Here is a 23,315-nt window from a genome sequence, read left to right as displayed (position 1 = left end):
GAAGAAGGGTCTCAACTTTATGATGCCCAGCTGCAATTTTCGGTATGAAACTTACGCCTTTTTCGCCGAGCTACAGACCCAAGCTCCACCACCCTTATCACCACCGCCACCTCCATCAACACTGCCACTTCCACCATTAGGTAACTGGAATCTTTATGGAATTGTTAGCCACTTCAACTCTTAACTAAAGGTGTGTTTGGTACGAAGAAAAATGTGTTTTTCACGGAAAACTAATTAGTATTTTTCCCAAAAGCATTTGTATAATAAATTAGGCAAATGCTACTGGGTTGGCATGGGAGGAGGCTAGGGGTGTGGTGGGAAGTATTGGAGGGTTGGTATTAGATAATTAGTGTAGAATGTTATTGTTGGCTTCTACGCATCCACCACACGAGTAAGGGGACCAGGTCCCTTGACACAATCAGTTAACAGAATGCTCAAGTTAGGTGCAGAAGATAAAATGGCACACAATGTTTACGTGGAAAACCTCCTTGCTCAAGGGAGAAAAAAACCACGACCTGTTCCACAAGATTTCACAACCAACTTCACTAGGATCCAAGAGCAAAGTAGTCTATGACAACCTATTGTAACTAGACACTAACCCTCTTCACTCCTTGGCCCGCAATACCTCTATTACAAGACTTTGAGCCTAAGCAATATCTCTATTGCCCACCACCCCAACTAACTCTAGTTGACGTAGACTTTGAACACTCCGATAAAACTAACTCTAGACATGACTCGGAAACTATGCAATAACTCTATTGCCTACTATACCAACTACCTCTAGTTGACATAAACTTCAAACATATCCTTCAATGCTAACTCTAGCTATGAACTCGGTGACAAAGAGTGTAATATGAAATGATCAAGTTTCCTTTATAGCATAGGAACTGATCTTACAATGTTAGAACATAAGACACAACATTACAATAAAGCAACAAAGAAAAACATTTCTTGAACAACTCTATCATATCCTTTGCTGCCTTAGTGAAGTTGTTCTTCCTTGAGAGAGAAAATAATGGTTTTTGCTTGTATATTCTTGATGTGCAAAAACTTGTGTTTTTTTGTCACAATGTTCTCTTCATAAGAGAGACAAAAAACACAGGAGCAATGCCATTGGTCAAGGCCGCTGGTCTTTCTGTGCCTCTACTGCTGTGCCCACAACCAGTGCAGCTTTTTTGCAGTTTTACAGTTGTAGTCCACTTTCTTGTTCTGGAAAAATGTTACTCATGGGACTAGGTCCCTCACCAGGTCCCATAGTTTGTTAAATCATCAAAACACAAACATAATAGTTATTAATGAAACTTGTTTTTCCTTTCTCAGAAATTTTAACCAACCAAGATTTAGAAAATTGGAAATTAAATTGTTTTCCTCCACATGGAACACACCTTAAGTATAATTCTCCTTTTGACACTCTTAACTATCTTTATATACTTTGCTATCTAGAAAAAGATGTGTAACTTGCTAACAAAATGCATTTGGTCATGCTTTTTCAGGAAAAGAATGAAGAAATGAATATTTTTAAGGAAGAAATAGATGTTTGAAATTGTGATTTAAAACATATCATAACATTTATGTGATTAGAAGACTTTTGAAATTAGTGATATTAAATATGTCGGTAACATTTGCGTGGTTATATAATCTTGTTACTAAGAAGCTTAAGTAAATTGTTTCCAAATTTTAAAAGTGATCATTATTTTAGGAACGGATACAACGAAAAAGACATAGGGTCACATAAATTAAAACAAAGCATTGCCTAATGAATACTAACTTAAAGAGTTCCTGCAGGAAAGGATGATAAAACAACAAGAACGGTCATCATTATCGTTGTGTCAACTGTTACAGTTGTTATTCTTGTAGTTTGTATTTCTGTCATCCTGATGAGGAGGCGAAGGAGGAAGCGAGTGAATGATATTCAGAGTAAGGCTTAGATCATTAACAGGCAATCATTAATAAAAGTTGAACCTTTAAGACCATGTTTCACTGAAATTTTGTTGTATGTTTTTACTATTACTTTGATGAAGGTATACGCGGGGATGATATTAGCACTGCAGAATCCTTTCAATATGATTTTTCAACAATTAGAGCAGCAACAGATGACTTCTCAAGCGCTAATAAGTTGGGACAGGGCGGATTTGGTCCTGTGTACAAGGTGATTGCTGATTAGCCTATTTGATGCATAAAAGGACACTGTGACTTCATATAGCCGACTCTAAATTTGTTCAACTCATAAATTTTCTATTTGTGCTCGTCTGCTTCAGGGTAAGCTTCCAAATAGTCAAGAAGTAGCAGTGAAAAAATTGTCAGCAGATTCTGGCCAAGGTGATCTGCAATTCAGAAATGAGGTCTTGGTTTCTAGGCTTCAACACAGGAATTTGGTTAGGTTACTGGGATTTTGCCTAGATGGAACAGAGAGACTTCTTGTCTATGAATTTGTTCCCAATGCAAGTCTTGACCAATTTTTACTTGGTACGTATTGCTTAATGTTTCGTCAATATAATATGACATGTTGACTGTTGTCTAGCTATCTGCTTTATTTTCTAGAAAACTAATTCCACTTGTTACACACAGTTACCTATAGTAATAGTAACTTGACTTTGCAAAATTCTTCTATATTGTCGGTGTATAGAAGCTCATCTTATAATTATGTTTTTCATCTTGTTCCCCCCAGATCCAGTTAAACGTAGGCAATTAGATTGGGAAAGACGATCCAAAATCATAGCAGGTGTTGCTAAGGGAATTCCCCAGCTACATGAGGATTCTAGACTTTGGATCATTCATCGTGATCTCAAAGCAAGTAATATTCTACTTGATGAAGAAATGAATCCTAAAATAGCAGACTTTGGCATGGCAAGGCTATTTGAATTTGGATGAAACTCAAGGCAACACAAGCAGAATTGTCGGGACCTAGTAAGTTTTACATCTATCATTATTAGATAGACTGTTGCTCCTTTTTCATATCACTGGGAAGGACATTTAGCCAGATTTAAAAGCTGCGTAAAGACAAGCAAACGTTTCCTTTGAAATATTGCTTCAATATTGTTGGACTAGGACTTTGGTGGTGTCTAAAATTTGACTTATTTGAGATGAATAGTCAGATACCTAGAGTTTTTGCTCAATTTGGTCACCCCCAAAGTTGCAATATCTGATTATTAAATCGAAGTTCATTTCAAGAAGTATGCTCATCTGCCAAAAGTGCTCTCTACGAATAAATAGGCTAATTTTTGTTTTCTAGAACAGAATTTTTCTTGTCTTTTCAGCATATGAGTTCTCTTTGTTCAGAGAGGTTAGATATGATCTCATTGAAGCATTATACAAGATGTAGGTCTTGACTCATCACAACTTGTACTTTTCTCAGCCAAGATCAATGGCCTGAGAGTTCTATTCACATTGCAACGAGATATTCTCACTTAGGAAAGGCGGGAAAAAAAAACAGACATCAAAAGGAACCATTATTACCCAATTTTGCAGTATAAATTAATTACAGCACAACATTTTACGATTTCTTTCATTCAAAGATGTCCTACTGAAACATGTATCTCTGACTTTTAACATCAAGTAGTACGTTTCCCATTTTGGCAGCTTATTAAGTCTAGCTGATCCCACTATTTGGACCAACTAAACTACAGAACTGTTACCTTAAATCCGGTTGATAGGAAGTGCAAACTATGTGTAACAAAAAACTTTAACAATTGAATCATATCTATGTTGTGGAATGTTATATAATTTTTGTTTTGCAGTGGATATATGGCACCTGAATATGCAATGCATGGGCAATTTTCTGTCAAATTAGATGTTTTTAGCTTTGGAGTACTAGTCCTTGAAATTTTAAGTGGCCCAAAGATCACTTGTTTCAGAAATGGAGAATCCGTAGAAGACCTTCTAAGCTATGTAAGTAACTAAGTTAATTGATCAACTACACTTCAATAGTTGAGACCATCCTTATGCATATAGAGTTTAAACTCTGAATTAAAATATTGCAGGGTTGGACGAACTGTCTCAAAGGAACAGCTACAAATTTGATAGACCCCATGTTGAGGGGAAGCTCAGGACTGGTTCGTGACATAATGAGGTGCATCCACATTGCTTTATTGTGCGTTCAAGAAAATATTGCTGATAGACCAACCATGGCTGCAGTAGTTCTCATGCTCAGTAGCCTGTCTCTGAGTCTACCCGTACCTTCAGGGCCTGCATGCTACACACACAACGATATTAGCCCAGAGATTTCACTTGTTAAAGAGTATAATTCAAGATCGTCAGAATCTAGAGAATTAGCAAAAAGAATCTATTTCTTCATCACGTAATGAGGCATTCATAACTGAGTTATACCCTCGTTAAACATCCTTAGACATAATAGCCTTGTTTTCTGAGTTACTTTGTTATTTGCTCAAACTCTAATTAGTTTGGAATTGAGATTGATTTATTAATGGTTTTTGTGCTCCGCACAAAAGTCAACTTTGTTTCATTGGTATCGGTTATTACGATACTACCTCCGTCTCATATTAGATGACACTTTTAACTTTATACGGTGATTAAAAAATCATTAATACATTGGAAAACTTTACCATTTTACCTTTGTTTATATCAATGCAATATACATAGAGTATAGAAATAGATAGTATTGGAATTGTTTACATTCAAAAGACCATATCAATTGTAGGGGTAAAATAAGAAAAAATTTAATTAATTCTATCTTAATTTAGTAAGTGATCAATTAATATGGAACAAATATTTTTAGTAAGATGCTCATCTAATATGGAACGTAGGTAATAGTAAAATTACTCAACTAGTGTTGGAAATACCTTTATTTGTTCTGGTTATCTGAAAACTTGAAGCATCTGGTTGTCTAAACTCACCAAGACCAATAGTCTAACGGTATAGGTGAAAGTTTAGTATGTGTAGCTTTGATTTTCGTTATCCCCCTATGTAATAATGTTATTTTAATTAAAACAGATAGCAACAATTTACTCTCTTTTGATGAATATACCACAAAGTACAGATGAAATAACACCAACACTCTCTAACAAATCCCTTCTTCGTAGGTCTTTACAGAATTCCCCATGAAATTATCGGCAGGACTCTGGGGAAATTTTTTGCCGAACCATATTATAAAGAAGACACAATTTCTAACTTGATAATAACTATGTTAAGATTGCTTAAAAATTAAATAAGAGAGATAAATTTAATATTATAAATTCAATATTATAAACCTAAAGTCAGGTTTCTGCAGGTAAGAATCAAAACTTTTCACATAACACTTGGAGGTATTTCTGCAAAAGAAATCCTTATATAAAATCCCCATGTAATATATTGTCACGCCCCGGGAGGGTACCCTAGACGTAACCGGCACTCAGAAACCATTTCTGCCTCCCAAGCGAACCACATAGCCTGATCACACATCCGTTCATTCATTCATTCAGCGGAAAGTTTAAAAAAATAAAGAATAAATTAGCGGGCAACTCAAATCACCCATCCAACTCAAAGAATAAAGGTCATGGGCCGACAGATCAACTAAAATATTTGTCATTTAAAAATAGTTTGACAAGAATAACTCAAGGATAAAAATACTCATCGACTCATCATTATCTAGTCTATGAAGCCTCTATCACTACTATCTAATTGGTGCCGATGACATGTTCATGGCTACCTCAAATAAAAATAAAAAGGGCTAACTCGATGTAAGAATTACACAAATGGTGTCCTCCGAATGTAGGGGAGGACTCACCAATATGCTGAGTGCAAATAGATCCCCAATGATGCTCCTATTGACGATCTCATAAACCTGTCTCTGCATCACGAAACGATGCGGGCCAAATAGCGTCAGTACGTGGAATGTACTGGTATGTAAAATGGCAGAATGAAACATACCTCAAGAAAGAGTAACGTTGGTTCAAATATCTCAACTCAGGAAGATAAGAGGGATTCAAATAAAGCGTCGTAAATCTAAAGTAAGGATACAGTTTAGACAGAGACCAATCATCTACCATACAATCCAATTATATACACTCAACTCAACAATCAACTCAATGATCAAATCCAATCTAGTCACATACTATTCTATTCAATCCAATCACAATTCATCTATTCCGATCCGACCATATACAATATTCAACTCAACAATCAGCTCAAAGGACTCAACTCAATAAATATGTAACAACTCACTCAAGTGTCCTAAGTCTAACAAGAAATAGTTTAGACAGGACTAACTCATAAGCATATAGCAACTCACTCAACTCAACTGCCTCAGAGTACTATCAAGACCTAAATGGGAGTTTCTCTTATCCGACAACCATCACTTATGAGCCAGTGATAGTACAACAATCAGACGTCGTTGCCACGTCCATCCATACCTTGCCACGGCATGAACGCCTCCCTAATCATGGATACCATCGATTAGTCAAGTCCTATCATTTCAGGACAATAAAATGGGAAACATCCGACTTTAACGGTTCAATCCCACGGGAAGCATCCGACTTTAACGGTTCCATCCCTACCTACGTTGGCGGCGTAGTTTCTGGGATTCGAGTATGGACTGTACTCTCACCCGCCTCAATGCTCGATACTCCTCCCATGACTCCATGCTCATAAAACTCCTCCAATCATCTCAAACAAGCCCTCATGGATAGTTTCATGTGGAACATTGCCACCTCATCAACTATGTTCTCATTTCAACTCAATTAATTCATAATGACAAATCTCATTGGACCTTCTTTCAAATTGACTCATCTCAAATCATCAAACTCTTCTCTTTAAAAATTTATACAATCTCAACTCAATGAATGCAGAAAATATTATGTACATTAAAATATAATTTCAACTCCTCAACTCAAACTCAAAATGGATACTTTAATGTAAAAATACTCAACTCATTTAAAGGCTCCTCATACTCAACTCATACTTAGACTCCTTTCTAAATCAAAGATGAAACTAATAATTCTTTAGACTCAAAGTAGTGTATAAATAGTTTATGCAAAAAGGTTCATAAATAATTTATTTAAAGCTCCTCCTCAAAAGATTATTTATTTTCAAAATATTCCTAAGACTCCAATCAACTCAAATTATGCACATCATATACCACAAAATCACATTAGACTACAATCCACTCCATCACACAACACCCTCATCAACATAACCTCTTCATTTACATCATCGTCAAATATCATCATTCACATCATCATCAAACATCATCATCATATATCATCATTCATATCATCATCAAACATTATCATCACATCATCATCAAATATCATCATCACATCAATCGTCAAACATCCACTCTGAAATCCTTATTTTAATCCTATGTTCATTTTATAAAAGACAAAGGACATTCTTAACTATCCAACTCATTCTTTTCATTCCAATCAATACATACATACACACAACTATCCATCTCAACCTCAAGACATTTATGACAAGAAATCTCATCTTGGGTTCATGTGAATGAAATATGAATTCATACTCTCAACAAAACTCAACTCAAGAATATCGTCAATACCTATAAATCTATATACAAAGATACATTTGTAGTTAATAATATGAAAAATAACTATTTAGTAACTCAAGTCATTAAAAACATCAATCAACTAATAGTACTTAAAAACATTCTATAGTTTAGGAAAACTTTTCAAGAAAACCTTCTTAGAAGGTTCAACTCTTTCACAACTTTTATCCAACACATATATGGGCATATAGAAGAACTAAATCCATATTTTAGGTTAGACTTACATACCTTAGTGAACACTTGAAGAAAACCTTGATGTTGGGTCTTCAATGGAGGACTCAAATCTTGAAGCTCTTAGACTCTTTTGTTGGAAATGGAGAAGAAGAAGAAGAGAGAGAGAGAGGAACTCCTAGGGATTTTCTAGAGAGAGAGTGGGGGCTAAAAAATGATCCTAAAATGGTCTATGGTGATACATATATAATTTGGGACAATTCCCAAATTGCCCCTTCTTAAAAGTTCTGAAAAATAGGAAAAAATACACCTGGCGCGATAGTGGCGCGTCGTGCCCATGCAGCGCCAGGCTAATTATGCCTAAAACCTGCACACCTCGTAGTAGCGCGCCGCGCCAAGGACCAAACTACTGAGGCACATTCTTGGCGCGATGGTGGCGCGTCGCGCCCTTACGGCGCCAAGGCCAATATTTTCTGGGTTTTGGAAATTGGCTTGGAAAACCCTGCACACCTTATAGTGACGCGTCATGCCAGAGCCCAAACTACTGAGGCATGTTTCTGGCGCGATAGTGGCGCGTCGCGCCACTGCGGCGCCAAGCCCAGTTTTCCAACAATTGCAACCCAGGCCTGAAAATCTCTGTTGTACTAGTCTGTAGTGAAATGGCTATAACCTTTGACTCCGAACACCATAAATTGCAATCTTGGTGGCGTTAGAAAGAAGACTCGAAGACCTTTAATTTGGTAGGTCATGGGCCACCCATTTCTTTATATCCTAGGAGATATGATTGTTTGAAGTTGACCCTTATACTAACTCATCCGAAAACTTAGTCGATTGGAGTTCTTTGGACTCGACTTGGTGTTAGAGATCCCTTATGACCCCTAAACACATCTAACACACTTAAAATACTTAGGAATTAATCCTAACTCATGTGTAGAATTACAAGTCCTCCGGTCCGAGTCTACCCACACGTGAAGAAATGTTCGAGTCTTTGCGAAAAAATTTCCGGAGTGTCACATATATTCCCCTTTTCTTGTAGTGAAATTGATGAGAACCCATTTATATTGCATTGGTAACTTATTAATGAGCGGTTGGGCCACTGGAATTATTCACTTTTCTTTCTAAAATAATTTTTTGCTTTATTTCAAAGTCAGTTGTTTGGTTATAAAATTTAGAGATGGATTCCAAATTTAGAAAAGCGCTTCAAACCTGTTTTTCAACTTTATATTTACAAACTTCAAATAAAGTGCTCTATTTTTTCCTTTGCAAAAAATATAACCAAATAAAATGCTATCTTCAATTCCAACTATAAAATTTTTGCAACAAGATAAAGTTGTTCGGGTGGTAAATTATTGGATATTTTGTAATACATAGAGATGTTGAATTGAACCGACACATTTGTTCATGAAAGAACATGACTATTATGAAAAGTCATTTGTTCATGAAAGAAAATGACTTTTATGAAAAGTCATCTTTTAAGTTCTATAAATATAAAGACTCTCTAGAAATAGCATAAGAAAAATCTGCAAATATAAACAAGGACCTTTGTTGTATCCTCAATTGATTTGTTTATATTTTCCCCAATATGTATATGAGCAATCTCTCTTTAAAGAAAGTGAATCTTCACACCTCAAAGTCATCTTCTTCTTTAATTGTACTTTCTACCTCACTTCCGATTCAAAGATTACATGTTTGAATCACCGAAGGCCCACATAATTTTATGTCACTGAGGGAAGAACTTCCACAAAAACACGTTAATACTATATCCATGAATTAATAACTCAAGAACTCAACTCATGGAACCTCAAAACTCAACTCAACCCGAATTAATGAAGATGTATGGCACGAGGATGAATTCAGTCCAACGTTATGATTAGACTTACATACCTGATGTAACACCCCCTAAAACATTGTATGTGGTGTTTTAATTCTCGACGAAAATGATACTGCTTCTGTATTTTGGATATAACTTTTCATAGAATAGTCCAAATTAGGTGATTCAAATTTTTGAATAACTTCAACGGTATTACCTACAACTTTTATAGACCATATCTTAATATTTGGAGGATAAGTAGGTCAAATAAATTAATTATTTGCAATACATGATGCTGTAACGAAATAGAGTATTTGTAGAAGAAAAATCATACATCACGATAGGATGTTCCAAATCGGTTGATTCTTGAATGACATAAAAGTATACTTCTATATCTACAATTCATATGAGACACCAAATCCTAATTAGGAAGTTATCTTGTTCAAACGCGGCTTCGAAAAAAGGTATTTTGTTAAAAGAAGGTTCATCTCACCAACCATGAAAAGATCTAGATCCATTAGATACCACCCATGACATCAATAGTTCTCCATTTGACATCATCCATGAGATCACAATCCTCCATTGAATTTTTAAGATTATCCTTTGTAATTATTTTTATTTATTGTTAGGTCCCTCCTCCACACCTACAAATACCCACCTTATTTCCTTATTTTATTCATTAAACTTTCTCAAGCAACTCTTCTCTATATACATTTTTTTACTCATTCTCAAATATAGTTTTAGTTTTTAGTAGTGTAGAAATACTATTCCGGTAATTTTTATACTTCGGATAGTACACAAAATACTCCGGCGAGGAGAAAATGATAGGGGTTCAAGAGTGGTCATTGAGTTCATCAATTCGTAATAAAGCTTCCAATTTCAAGTATGTAAGGTTATTCATAGCATTGGATTGAGTTCGTTCACGTGTCCAATATTTAAATTCATTGTAATTGAGTTATAGTTGAGCTTTACTCTAATTCTTGAATTCTAAATGAGTTAATTCTCCTTCTATTGAGTTAGCTATATTTATACATTGAGATTATTATTATTTTTATCTCCTCATATTATTGGAATTATTGTTCGTGGCTACTTTTCCATGAATCCTAATTGATTTGATGTTCATGAATATTTTTACGCGTGTTTTGAATAAGATGTTGGCTTTTAATATTCATTGACAAAAAGAGTGATTTGAATTAATACTATATATGTATTTTATTAAATTTTGAAAGAGCAAAAGAATTGAGTTTAAATGATGTTTTGAAGTATAATGATTGATGAAGAGGTAATGAGATTAGTTTGGCATTTTAAATAAAAGTCCAAGAAGGCTAGATGATGAGGTTAATATGAGCACATATTTTGGGAGTAGTATTGAGCACCGAGTTGGGTAAGAGTTTAATTGACTCAAACCCCAAAACTACGTAGCCAGCGTAAGATGGAGGTTGTGCCTCTTAAGTCCCCAAAAAGGACTTTGATGATTGGATCCAAGATGGTGATGTCCTTTACCCTGGAAAGGTATTGAATGGATGTGGAAACAGCATCGCTTCGTTGTATCATCACTAGCTCATAAGTGATGGTTATCGGTTAAAGAAACTCTCAACTGATGATTGTCAGTTAAAGAAACTCCCAACTGAGTAAGCATTGCTTATTATTATTTTTAAACTTACATTACATAGTAATGTTGAGATGATGTAGAGTTCTGAGCCGAGTCTTCCTGAGAGGTGTTTCTTGATATCTGTCCTTACTTTCCTGCCATTTTACATATCGTACATTCCACTTACTGACGTCATTCGATCTGCATCATAAAATGATGCAGATACAGGTGTTAGAGATCCTCAATAGGCGCATTGTTGAAGATTATTACTTTTCAACTATTTGGTGAGTCCTTCTTGTATTCATAGTAACTTTTTATCCTTTTATTTTTGTTGAGTTTTATGTTTCTTTTGAGGTAGCCATGGACATGTCATTGGCACCGTCTGCTAGTGTTAAAGGCTTCATAGACAGGGTTTGATGATGTAATTGGAGTAGTTCTCCTTTAAAACTACTTCTTCTAAGGATTATTTCTTTCATTTGATGTTGATGATGGCGAGCTCACATAAGTATTCTTATTTTCACTTAAGTCTTCCGCTGATGAACGAATGAGTGATGAGACCAAGTGGTTCTCTCGGAGGCCAGAGCTGATTTCTGAGTGTCGGTCACGCCTAGGGTACCCTCTTGGGGTGTGACACCTGACTTGAAGAACAAATCAAGGATTTGATGCCTTACTTGAAGAACTTGAACTATAGCCCTCCTTCTTTTCTCCACTTCTTTCTCTCAATGTTCTTGGGTGTTTTTGGAGAGGAAACTCCTTAGAAACTGATATTGGGGCGGAATTTAGCCCTAAAATGTAGAGGAGAAAAGTGGAAAAAGGACCGAAAAGCCCCTCCCAAAAATTAAAAATGGGTAGAAATTTGAACTAAGGTGGAACAAGTCCGCGTCGCAGAGTTTTTCTCCCATAGTTCATTTTTTTCCGAAATTCAAAATTGAACCAAAATTGACCAAGTCCACGACGAGGACTAGTCGCGCACCCTTCTGGTTAACTAGACATAAATTTTTACTTCGAACTCCAAAAAATTCAATCTTGGTGGCATTGGAAAGAAGAATAAAATACCTTTAATTTAATTAGTCATGGTCTACCCAATTTGTTATAATCTACGAGATATGATTGTTTTAAATTGACCCTTATACAGACTCATTCAAAAACTTAGCCGATAGAAATTCTTTGAACTTGGCTTGGTGTTAGAGATCACTTATGACCGTAAAATACATCTAATACACTTAAAATACTTAGGAATTGATCCTAACTCATATATACAATTAGAAGTCATTCAGTTCAAGTCTATACACATATAAAGAATGGTTCGATTCTTGGCGAAAAAAATTTGGGGTGTTACAGCATTAATATGAACAAAGGGCAAAATAATAATATTGATCTATCCATTAATGATTTTTTAATACCGTGTAAAATAAATAGTGGCTCATCTAATATGGGACGGAGAGAGAGTAAATGGAAATTCATATACTAAAAGAAAAGTCTAAGCGTAGAAAGCACAATCTCCTCATTACTCTCATCCTTTTCAATGCTTTAATTTTCTGTCTTTCATATTTTGAATTCTCCACTTGACTGAGTCAATCTTTTAACAAGAAAATGGCTGTGAACACTTCAAAATTAGAGTCATGCCTTGTATTTATAGAGTCGCAAACACGTTAATTGAGCTTTGTGTGGATTGGGTAGGCAGTTATGGGTTTCTTGAAATGGCTGATCATCCTAATATTCCAATTTTACTACCTTTTCTACCTCACCATGGCACAGCCTGATTTCACTTTTCAATCTCCCTGTAAAGGTAATGAGACAGAGTACCCCCCGAATGGTGCATACCACACAAACCTTACCACAGTTCTCTCCTCTCTTTCACGTAACATAGACAGTGATGGGTTCTATAATGCTACCATAGGCCAAGATCGAGACAGGGTTAGTGCCATCGCGCAATGTAGAGGAGATGTCGAATTACAAACATGCCGTGACTGTATAAATAATGCTACTCGCTTGATTTTAGAGAAATGTCCTTCCAAGAAATCAGCCTTTGGCATTTATGATATGTGTCTGATAAGATATTCAAATGAGTCCTTCATAGGCACCATGTCAACCGACCCGCGATTTTCTTATTATTACGATGGGGATTTCTCGAACCCCCAATTGTTTTTTAACCAATATCTGACACCCTTGTTGACAAATTTAAGAACTCAAGCTTCAAGGGGTGGGAAGCGCAAGTTTGCTGCTAATGTTATTGAAGCCCCTGATTTTCAGAAAATACATGCACTTGTACAGTGCACAGCCGATTTATCAGCTCAAGGTTGCTACGATTGTTTGACCGCTGTCTATAAAAGTTTGCCTACCTGTGAATGTTATGCAAAGTGGGGAAACTACCATTTGATGCCCAGCTGCATTGTTCGGTATGAACCTTACTCATTCTTCAATGAATCATTATTGACTGAAGCTCCTCCACCCTTGGTGTCACCGCCGCAGCCAGCCTCATTGCCACCACCACCACTACCAGGTATTTGAAATCTCTGTTGAATTATCTTGTTAGTCACTTCATATTTGTATCGGAAAAGGGTCAAAATTATCCCTGAACTTTGCAAAATAGTTTATTTATGCCCTTCGTTCTACTTTAGGGTCAATTATACCCCTACCATTATACTTTGGGCCAAATATGTCTTGAGTATAACAGAATGCCACGTGTCAGTTTCTCAGTGGTTAACTTATTTCCCCTTTTAAATATGTTTTTTAATTTTTTTTTAAATTTGTTTTTAAAACCATTTTTAAAAATATTTTTTAAAAAAAAATCTATTTTGTTTTTTTATCTATTTTTAAATCTGCTTTTTAATTTATTTTTTTTAAATCTGTTTTTTATGTATTTTTTACAATATATTTATTTTATTTTATTTTAAATTTGTTTTTAAAATAAATTTGCATTCACAAATTTTAAAAATATATATTTAAAAAGCAGATTTAAAAATAGATTAAAAATGGATTTAAAAAACATATAAAAACAGATTTTAAAAACAAATTTAAAATAAAATTTTTTTGTTTTTTATGTATTTTTTACAATATGTTTATTTTATTTTAAATTTGTTTTTAAAATAAATTTGCATTCACAGATTTTAAAAAAAAAATTAAAAAGCAGATTTAAAAATAGATTAAAAAATGGATTTAAAAAACATATAAAAACAGATTTTAAAAACAAATTTAAAATAAAATAAAAAATAGATTTTAAAAAATAGATAAAAAAAACATATTTAATCTCAAGGCATATTTGGCCCAAAGTATAACAGTAGGGGTATAATTGGCCCTAAAGTAGAACGAAGGACATAAATAAACTATTTTTCAAAGTTCAGAGGTAATTTTGGCCCTTTTTCCGTATTCGTATTCAGCTTCAGGGGACCTGTTGTTCTAGTCGAGCCTCTTTTTTTGGGCTCGCTTGGCACTCTCAATTGCAAAGCTAGATCTAGATTCAAAATAGAGAAAGTTGCTCCGGTGGTAAACTGTTGAATATTTTATAATATATAGAGCTGTTGAATTGAACAAGACATATTTATTCATGAAAGAACATGACTGTTATGAAAAAGTTATTTGTTAATGAAAAAATATGACTTTTATGAAAAATTATTTTTTAAGTTCTATAAATATAAAGATTCTCTAGAAGTAGCCTAAAAAAATCTGCAGATATAACAAAGGCCTTTATTGTATCGTGAAGGGATTTGTTTATATTTTCCTCAATATGTACAGGACAATATCTCTTTAATGAAAGAGAAATTTCACACCTCAAAGTCATCTTCTTCTTTAATTGTACTTTCTATCTAACTTCCAATCCGAAGATTAGTCACTGAAGGCCCCACGTGATTTTATGTGACTGAGGGAAGAACTTCCATAAAAACGCATTAATACTGTTTAAAATTACTTCTTGAAAGTTTCAAAGCACATTAAAAAATATCTCCTCCTAAATTATCCAACTCCCATCCTTTTCAATCTTTTCTTTTTCCAATGTCTTTTTAGTTTCTATTCCCTTAGTTTCTTTTTACTTATCAAATTCTCACTTGATATATCTATTAAAAAAATAATAATTAATATAGTGAGTTTATCATTTTATCTCTGAAGGGTTTTAAACACATTTATTCATTATATTTTTTAAAAACATTAACTCAATATTAATAAATTAAGGATATAATAGACTTGATTTGTCAAAATTGACAAGTAAAAAAGAAAATCAAATTAAAAAATATTTAACAATTAAATAGGAACGGAGGGATTACCTTTCTTTTCCATGAGTACATAGTGATTCAAATACCAATTTATAATTTATGCTATTATATTAAACTTGTTATTATTCTACATAACAAATGAAACAGTTTAACTAGCCCCAAATTCCCAAATATTCTTAACAAGTTATTTTTGGATGAAGTTTCACCATGTATTTGGCTATAAATTTTTTCAAGAATAGTTAGCTTTTCCAAAAATATTATTGTGTACCATAAGTTCTAAAAATTATTTAAAATATCTATAAATTTGTGTTATCATTTTATAATAAACATGTTTCGTTAAAAAACAATTATAACATAATTGATAACAATCAACAACAACAAAATAACAATATGGGCATTAACAATACATTAATCTAATTAAAAACAAATTGTTCTATTTTTTCCAATCTTGTCACTCAAGTTATTTTTTTTCGAAATAGTCTGGTTATTTATTAATAGATAGAGATGTTATTTAATGGTATTGGTTGGTCACATTAATGAAGTAAGTTGGTAGATAAATATTAGTTGAAATTAATAAATGATGAGTGTTTTTATAAAATATAAAAGTTTGGTAATTTTTAAAACTTTCCAAATATTAGAACTTGGCCCAAGTTCTAGAAAACTAGAATTTGGGAACTTGGATGTTTGCCAAATATATTTGTCAATTAATGGCAAATTATATGGCCAAACACTAATTCCAAGAAAAAAATCAAATTTTTACCAAAAACTATTTAGGCCAAAACGGCACTTTAGTAACGGTCGATTCCTCTGTGGCATTTTAAAAATAAAGTATCCAAAACAGTGTTTTAAAAGGCGGGGGCATGAGGCGAGGCATTTTACTAATTATATGGCGAGGCATAAGCCTCAAGACGTGGGGCATAAGCCCTATGGATCTTTAAAATTTTAATTTACAATATGGTATAATAATATAATAACACAAAATAGTAAAAATACATCAATAGTTTGAAATAATTACAAATATAATTAAGAAAACTCATAGAAAATAAAACTTCTAACATGACTATACAAGTATAAATAATCTAATATCTTAACTTTCTAGTAATGAAAGAATTATTATTTCTAAAAATATTTTTTATCATACTATATAATTTACCCTCCTAAAAGAAAATAATCAATAAAACTTACAAATATTATAATAAAAATATCACTCCATCATGAATAAAAATAAAATTACTATCAAACATCTAAATAAAATTTGATAGTTTTGAGACATATCACAAAATCATGAAGACCAATGATAAGAGAAAAAGTAAAATTTCTCTACGTATTTTTAAAAGAAATGTTACGTAATATATAATCACCTTCATAGTGTTAACAAATAATAAAGATGTGATACTACAACTTGTTATTTAAGATACTCTCAATCTTCTTATCTGTATAGATTAAAAAATATTAAGTATCATTCATTTATTCAAGAATTATGAGAGTCAACAATGTTAACTAAAGATTTTAATACATAATTTGTGTAAGATCTGTTAGGCAAGCCCCGAGCGTTGGGTGTGCTTAAGGCGTACAGTTATGCGCTCAGGGCGTAAGTCTTACAGAACTAAGTCTCACACTTGAGTCTTGACGCGTTTTGATAGAGCCCCGCCCCAGGGCGAGCCCCAAGGCGAGTCCCAACAAATTCTTTTAAAACACTGATCCAAAATTAACCAAATCATATCAATAAAAATGGCAGCTCGGTGCACTAAAGCTCCCGCTATGCGCGGGGCTCGGGAAAAGTTCTGAACACAAAGGTCTATTGTATGCAGCCAATAAATCATATCGAAAATGGATGAAAAGCATAATTTTATTTATTCAATATTCACAATAGAGTAACAAAACAATTAGTACAATACAAATTTCTTAAAAGGGAAAGGATCCCTTCAACTTTGCAATTCAGGATATACCCTATATTAAAAAAGTTGATCACATATACTTCTACCATTACATAAATAAATCAGATATTCCCTTTTCGTCAAATAGAAGTGAAAGAATTGATTTAAGATTCATTATTTTATATTTTATTAAAAAAAGTAAAAATAAATCATGTGTGGAAAGGATCAAATATACCTTTAAACTTTGCAGAAATGGTCAAATATACCCTTGTATGAATTTTATTTTAATTTAAAAGATCAAATAAATGTTTAAAATTAATTTTTTCACTGCATTCTGTCAATATGGTATATATGATTATTTGTATAATTATAGGGATATATGTGATTTTTTTAAAAGACTCACAAAGTTAAGAGATACATGAGTTCTTTGACCACTGACACCTCCAACTCCCGTCCTTTCCAACGCTTTTAACTTCCGCGTTTCATACTTTCCTTTGACTTCATAAACTGAAAAGTCAAAGAGTTAATCTCCAACCTAAGAAAAAAAAGGTTGTAAAGTCTTCAAAAAATGACAAATCTGATTCGATCTTCCTAACAAAATGAGCACAGCCATTCTATTAAGCTTTGCGTGAATTCTAATGTTCCAATTTTACAATATTCCAAGCAATGGGTTTCTTGAAATGGCTGATCATTCTCCTATTCCAATTTTACTACCTTTTCGACCCGAGCATAGCACAGCCTAATTTCACTTTTCAATCGCCATGTGAAGGTAATGAGACAGAGTACTCTCCAAATGATGCATATGACACAAATCTTCACACACTTCTCTCCTCTGTTTCACTGAATATGGATAGTTATGGTTTTTATAATACTACCATTGGCCAAGACCCGGACAAGGTTAGTCTCGTCGCTCAATGCAGAGGAGATGTCGAATTACAAACATGCCGTGATTATATAAATAATGCTACTAGCTTGATTTTAGAAAAATGTCCTTATAGGAAATCGGCCTTTGGCATTTACGATAGGTGTCTGCTAACATATTCAAATGAGTCCTTCATAGGCACAACCAGGAACTTATTTTTTTTTACAAGGATTACTCGGACCCCAATGTTAGGAACAAATATAATTAGGTGTCATGCGAAAGCTAGGAAAACAAATCTTGAATAAGCATGAGTAAGAAGACAAACGAGAAATATACCGTAAGAGACACAAATATTTAACGTGGTTCGGTCAATTGACCTACGTCCACAAGAGGAGATGAGCAATCCACTGTAAAATATGAGAGTACAAATAATTGAGAGAAATAACCTCACACAATTCACTCGGAATAAAAAGAGGTGAATGCTACCAAGTTAGAAGGAATAAGCCTCTATTTATAGAGTCATAAACATTTTCCTATAAGAAAAAGGACTAGCCAAATATGGAGACATTGTGTTTTCCTTTTAGGAAAGGGATGTTTTCCTTTTAGAAAAAGGAAAATCTAATTATACTAGGAAAGTCAGGGCAAACACCCAACACCCAAATTGTTTTCTAACCAATATCTGACACCAGTGTTGACAAGTTTACAAACTCGAGCTTCAATGGGTGGGAAGCGCAAGTTTGCTGCTAATATTACTAGTGGTCCTGATTTTGTGATGGTATATGCACTTGTACAGTGCACAGCCGATTTATCAACTCAAGGTTGCTACGATTGTTTGACCGCTGTCTATAAAAGTTTGCCTGGCTGTCCCTGTTACGGAAAGCAGGGCAACTACCATTTGATGCCCAGCTGCATTGTTCGGTATGAACCTTACCCTTTCTTAAACGAGTCGTCATTGTATGAAGCTCCGCAACCCTTATGGTCACCACCACCACCACACTCATTGCCATTGCCGCCACCAGGTATTTGAAATCTTTGTGGAATCATATTCAGGGGACCTGAGCCTCTTTTGTTGGCCCGCTCACCGGCCTCAATTTATGTGTAAAGAATGTTTACACTATCAGTATATCTTTTTCTAAGATTTTATTCTGTGACGTAAACACGACAATACACCTTGTTGTTGCTTGAACCTTCTTTTGTACTGTTGTGACACTTTCAATTAAGTAAGTTGACTGTTTTTTATACAATACGCTTTTGCGCACGTGTGTAAATATTTTTCAATTTGAATTTTTTTTAAAATCTTCCTATTTTCTTTATCTTGTATTTAAATTAAGTTAATACACATAAAAAAAATTGAAAATCTTTTGCCTTGTATTTAAACTTTTTTTCGAATATTTTTTTACCTTCATTCATTTATTTTTTTCTATTGATTTTATTTATTCTTTTTTATTTTTTCTATCTTTCCTTTTGATTTGATTTCAAATCTAATTCCAAATACTTTATTTTTAAAATAAGTTAATTCCGTAAGGATATCAAAATAAGTGAAGAAAATCAAATAAAATATAAAAAAAATTAAAACGTTAAAAATAAAGAAGACACTTTTTAATTTATTTTTAAAAAATACACATAATTTTTAAAAAATAATTAAAAGTGAAAAAGATAAGAAGTTAATGAAAAAGAAGAAAATAAAAAGATTAAAGTGAGGAAGAAATTAAAATAAATATTTTACAAAGAAAGAAAATATAAAAAAGGACATGTGTCCAATCTTTTCGCTCATCGCTTGTCTTTAAGAAAGTTTGCACACTCTCTATGCCACATCAGTATTTAAGGTGTATTTATTTCATTTTAAAATAGTTTAGGGGGTAATAACACACTAGTTAAGTTAAGGTGTGTTGTTGAAATATTGGTCATAGTATAGGGGTACTTATGCATTATCTCAAATTAATATGATGTTTGGTTTGTAATTTAGAAACTCGCATAACTAATACATGTATAAGTTATAAGACAATCTATGTATTATATTTATGCAAAATAGAAGGTGAAATAACTAATACACATATAATTAACCCCTGTATAACTAATACATGCATAAAATAATTCATAAATTCACTCCTAACTAATCCCTACATAACTAATCTCTGCGTAACTTAAATAGCTACCAAATGACCCCTAGGTTATTATACAATATTGTGCTTAATTAACATATATATATTTCAATTCAAATTGCTATTCTAGTTTTAACTTTCCACAGAATTGAAAGAAGTGTGGAAATATGAATATTTGTTAACCTAATAGTACTAACTAGAAGCATTTTTGTAGGGAAGGCTGATAAAACCGCAGGAACTATCATTGTTATTGTTGTGCCCGCTGTCACAGTTGTTATTTTTATGGTTTGCTTTCCTGTCATCTTGATGAAGAGGCGAAAGAGGAAGTTGGTGAACAAAATAGAGAGTAAGGATAGCTTATTAACTTGCAATGATTAAGGAAAGTTGAATTTTAATTAAAACCACGTTTCACTAATCTGTTCTGTTCTATTACTACTACGTTGGTGAAGGTATACGAGACGATGATACTAGCAGTGCAGAATCCCTGCAATATGATTTTTCTACAATTAGAGCAGCAACAGATAACTTCTCAAATGATAATAAATTGGGGGAGGGCGGATTTGGTCCGGTGTACAAGGTGATTATATTAGGTTACTTATTGTTGCGTGAGTTTAACTTTTATAGCATAAAAATTCTTTACAATGTGGCTGTACATTATTAATTCATTCCTTCAATTTGTGTTGCTCTGCTTCAGGGTAAGCTTTCAAATGGACAAGGAGTAGCAGTGAAAAGATTGGCTGCAAATTCAGGCCAAGGTGATCTCGAATTCAAAAACGAGGTCTTATTGTTGGCCAGGCTTGAACACAGGAATTTGGTTAGGTTACTGGGATTTTGCCTTGAAGGAACAGAGAGACTTCTTATCTATGAATTAATTCCCAATGCAAGCCTTGACCACTTTATATTTGGTATGTATTGCTCAACTTTTTACCTGATCTTCTACACTGCCAAGATATAGAAGGAAAACTTTTATAAAAAATATGTAGCTTATTATTCATTTGATTGTCCAATGGGAATGCAGATCCGGTTAAACGTAAATGTCTGGATTGGGAAAGACGATCCAAAATCATAGGAGGCCTTGCTAGGGGAATTCTTTATCTTCATGAGGATTCTAGACTTCGCATCATTCATCGTGATCTCAAAGCTAGTAATGTTCTACTTGATGCAGAAATGAATCCTAAAATCTCTGACTTTGGCATGGCAAGGTTATTTGCAAGGGATGAATCTCAAGGAATCACAAGCAAAATTGCTGGGACCTAGTAAGTTTTATATCTCTCATTAGATAGACTGTTATTTTTCATAACTACCCAACTTGCAGCACAACAATTTACCACTGTACTTCCAAAGTTTATTCGGAAATGGAATATGTAGTTCTGACATTTAAGATCAAGTAGTTCCCTGTTTTGACAGGTTATTCATATATGATGATCCCACTATTTGCATTACCAAACCCCAGAATTGAATTGTTGTTTTTTAGCCTTATTACTTTAGACAGTTGAAGAAACAACAAAATATATGCGTTGAACAAAAAATGGAACAATTGAATCATATCTAAGTTGCGAAATGTTATGTAATTCTTGTTTTGGCTTCACAGTGGATATATGGCGCCAGAGTATGCAATGCAAGGAAAAATCTCAGTCAAATCAGATGTTTTTAGCTTTGGAGTATTAGTCTTGGAAATTTTAGGTGGCCAAAGAAACACTTGTTTCAGAAATGGAGAATATGTGGGAAACCTTCTGAGCTATGTAAGTAGTAACCTAGCCGACTAATCAGCTTTAACTTTCAATTTTCAAATTAGTCGGGGTCAGTTGCATATAAATTATTTTACACTATTAGTTTATAGAAGTTTAAATTCTTAAATTAAACTATCACAGGCTTGGAGGAATTGGCGTGAGGGAACAACTTCAAATTTAATAGACCCCATGTTGAGGGGAAGCTCGGGACTGGTTGCTGACATAACGAGATGCATCCACATAGCCTTATTGTGCGTTCAAGAAAAAGTTGCTGATAGACCAACTATGGCTGCAGTAGTTCTCATGCTCAGTAGTCTCTCTTTGAGTCTTTCAGTGCCTTCAAAGCCTGCATATTATATGCAAATTGATGTTAGCCCAAAGATTTCACCTATTCAAGGATACAAATCAAGATTAATATCAGAATCTAGTCGACCAGCCAAAATTAAATCTATTTGCTTATCACAAAATGAGATGTCAATAAGTGAGTTATATCCTAGATAATAGAGTTAGATATAATTGCCCTTTTCTGAATGTAGTTGAGTACTCATTATGTTATTTCTTCAACTTTCATTAGTTTGAGATTGAGAATGATCGATTATTGATGATGAAGGATTTAATTTGAGGATATTCACGGAGATGTATGTAATTACACTCCTAATAACAAAAGAACACGGTACTATTGCACTTTTAAAACATTGCAACAAAAGGTGTTTTTTTTCCCTCTCAATTCTACTGCTGCAAATCTAACACAGAGTGATGCTCCAATTCATTTCCCAAATTTGCAAAAAGACACAGAAAAACAGACTTTCCCGTTTGTTCACTTGTATATGATGAATGGACAGTTTGTTAAACATAATACACAAAAGTTTCAATCTCGTCCAGGGGTTGTTTTAGTCACCGATCAGCTAACCTCAACAACCGAATTAGTACATTATATGGGGAAAAGAAACACCGACGAATCCCCGAAACATTGATTCCTCATTGGACACAGCTTATATTAACATTAAGAAAAGTGAGCATTGTTTGCGCTGCTTCCATTGTTAATTGCTTTGTCAATTTAATTTTAATCAATTAAGATGTTAAAATGTTTGTTCTGGGATATGTGAAAATCAAAATAGAAGAAAGATCACTATGGCAGTGAAATTTAAAAAGAAAAAGTCAAATGACCCCAGCCTATTGTTGGATATTCAGCTACACCCCCATACTTCATGAGTGTCCTATTATCTAATTGAACTATTATAAAATGAAATAAATAACCCCTTAATGTTGAATTGCCTATTTTTTTATTTTATTTTTGTTTCCTTCTTCTTTTTCTTTCTTTCTTATTATTTATCTATCCAAATATATCTCCTCCACCATTATCATGGTTGAAGCTTGATCAATGAAGATCTGGTGTAAAAATTATCAGCAATTAATGCATTTATGAATATATAATTCTTCAATAAACTTGTTTAGAACACATCTAA

The 23,315-nt window shown here is 33.6% G+C and overlaps 1 protein-coding gene and 1 pseudogene across 1 annotated transcript; both read left to right on the top strand.

Annotated features, from left to right (window-relative positions):
• Positions 1-1,789: 1,789 nt before the first annotated feature.
• LOC129872035 (cysteine-rich receptor-like protein kinase 10) lies at positions 1,790-4,331 on the top strand (annotated as a pseudogene).
• Positions 4,332-12,727: 8,396 nt separating this feature from the next.
• On the top strand, positions 12,728-22,464 carry LOC129872036 (cysteine-rich receptor-like protein kinase 44). Its single transcript, XM_055946880.1, has 7 exons — positions 12,728-13,573; positions 20,334-20,465; positions 20,569-20,696; positions 20,814-21,024; positions 21,138-21,375; positions 21,711-21,861; positions 21,991-22,464. Exons 1-7 carry the CDS (start codon positions 12,757-12,759, stop codon positions 22,348-22,350), a joined length of 2,037 nt encoding a protein of 678 aa, XP_055802855.1. The 5' UTR covers positions 12,728-12,756; the 3' UTR covers positions 22,351-22,464.
• Positions 22,465-23,315: the final 851 nt, after the last annotated feature.

This window comes from Solanum dulcamara, chromosome 11, assembly GCF_947179165.1.
Source record: "Solanum dulcamara chromosome 11, daSolDulc1.2, whole genome shotgun sequence".
NCBI lineage: Eukaryota > Viridiplantae > Streptophyta > Magnoliopsida > Solanales > Solanaceae > Solanum > Solanum dulcamara.
The sequence above is the reverse complement of the archived record's forward strand: the minus strand, read 5'-3'. Positions and strand labels throughout refer to the sequence as shown.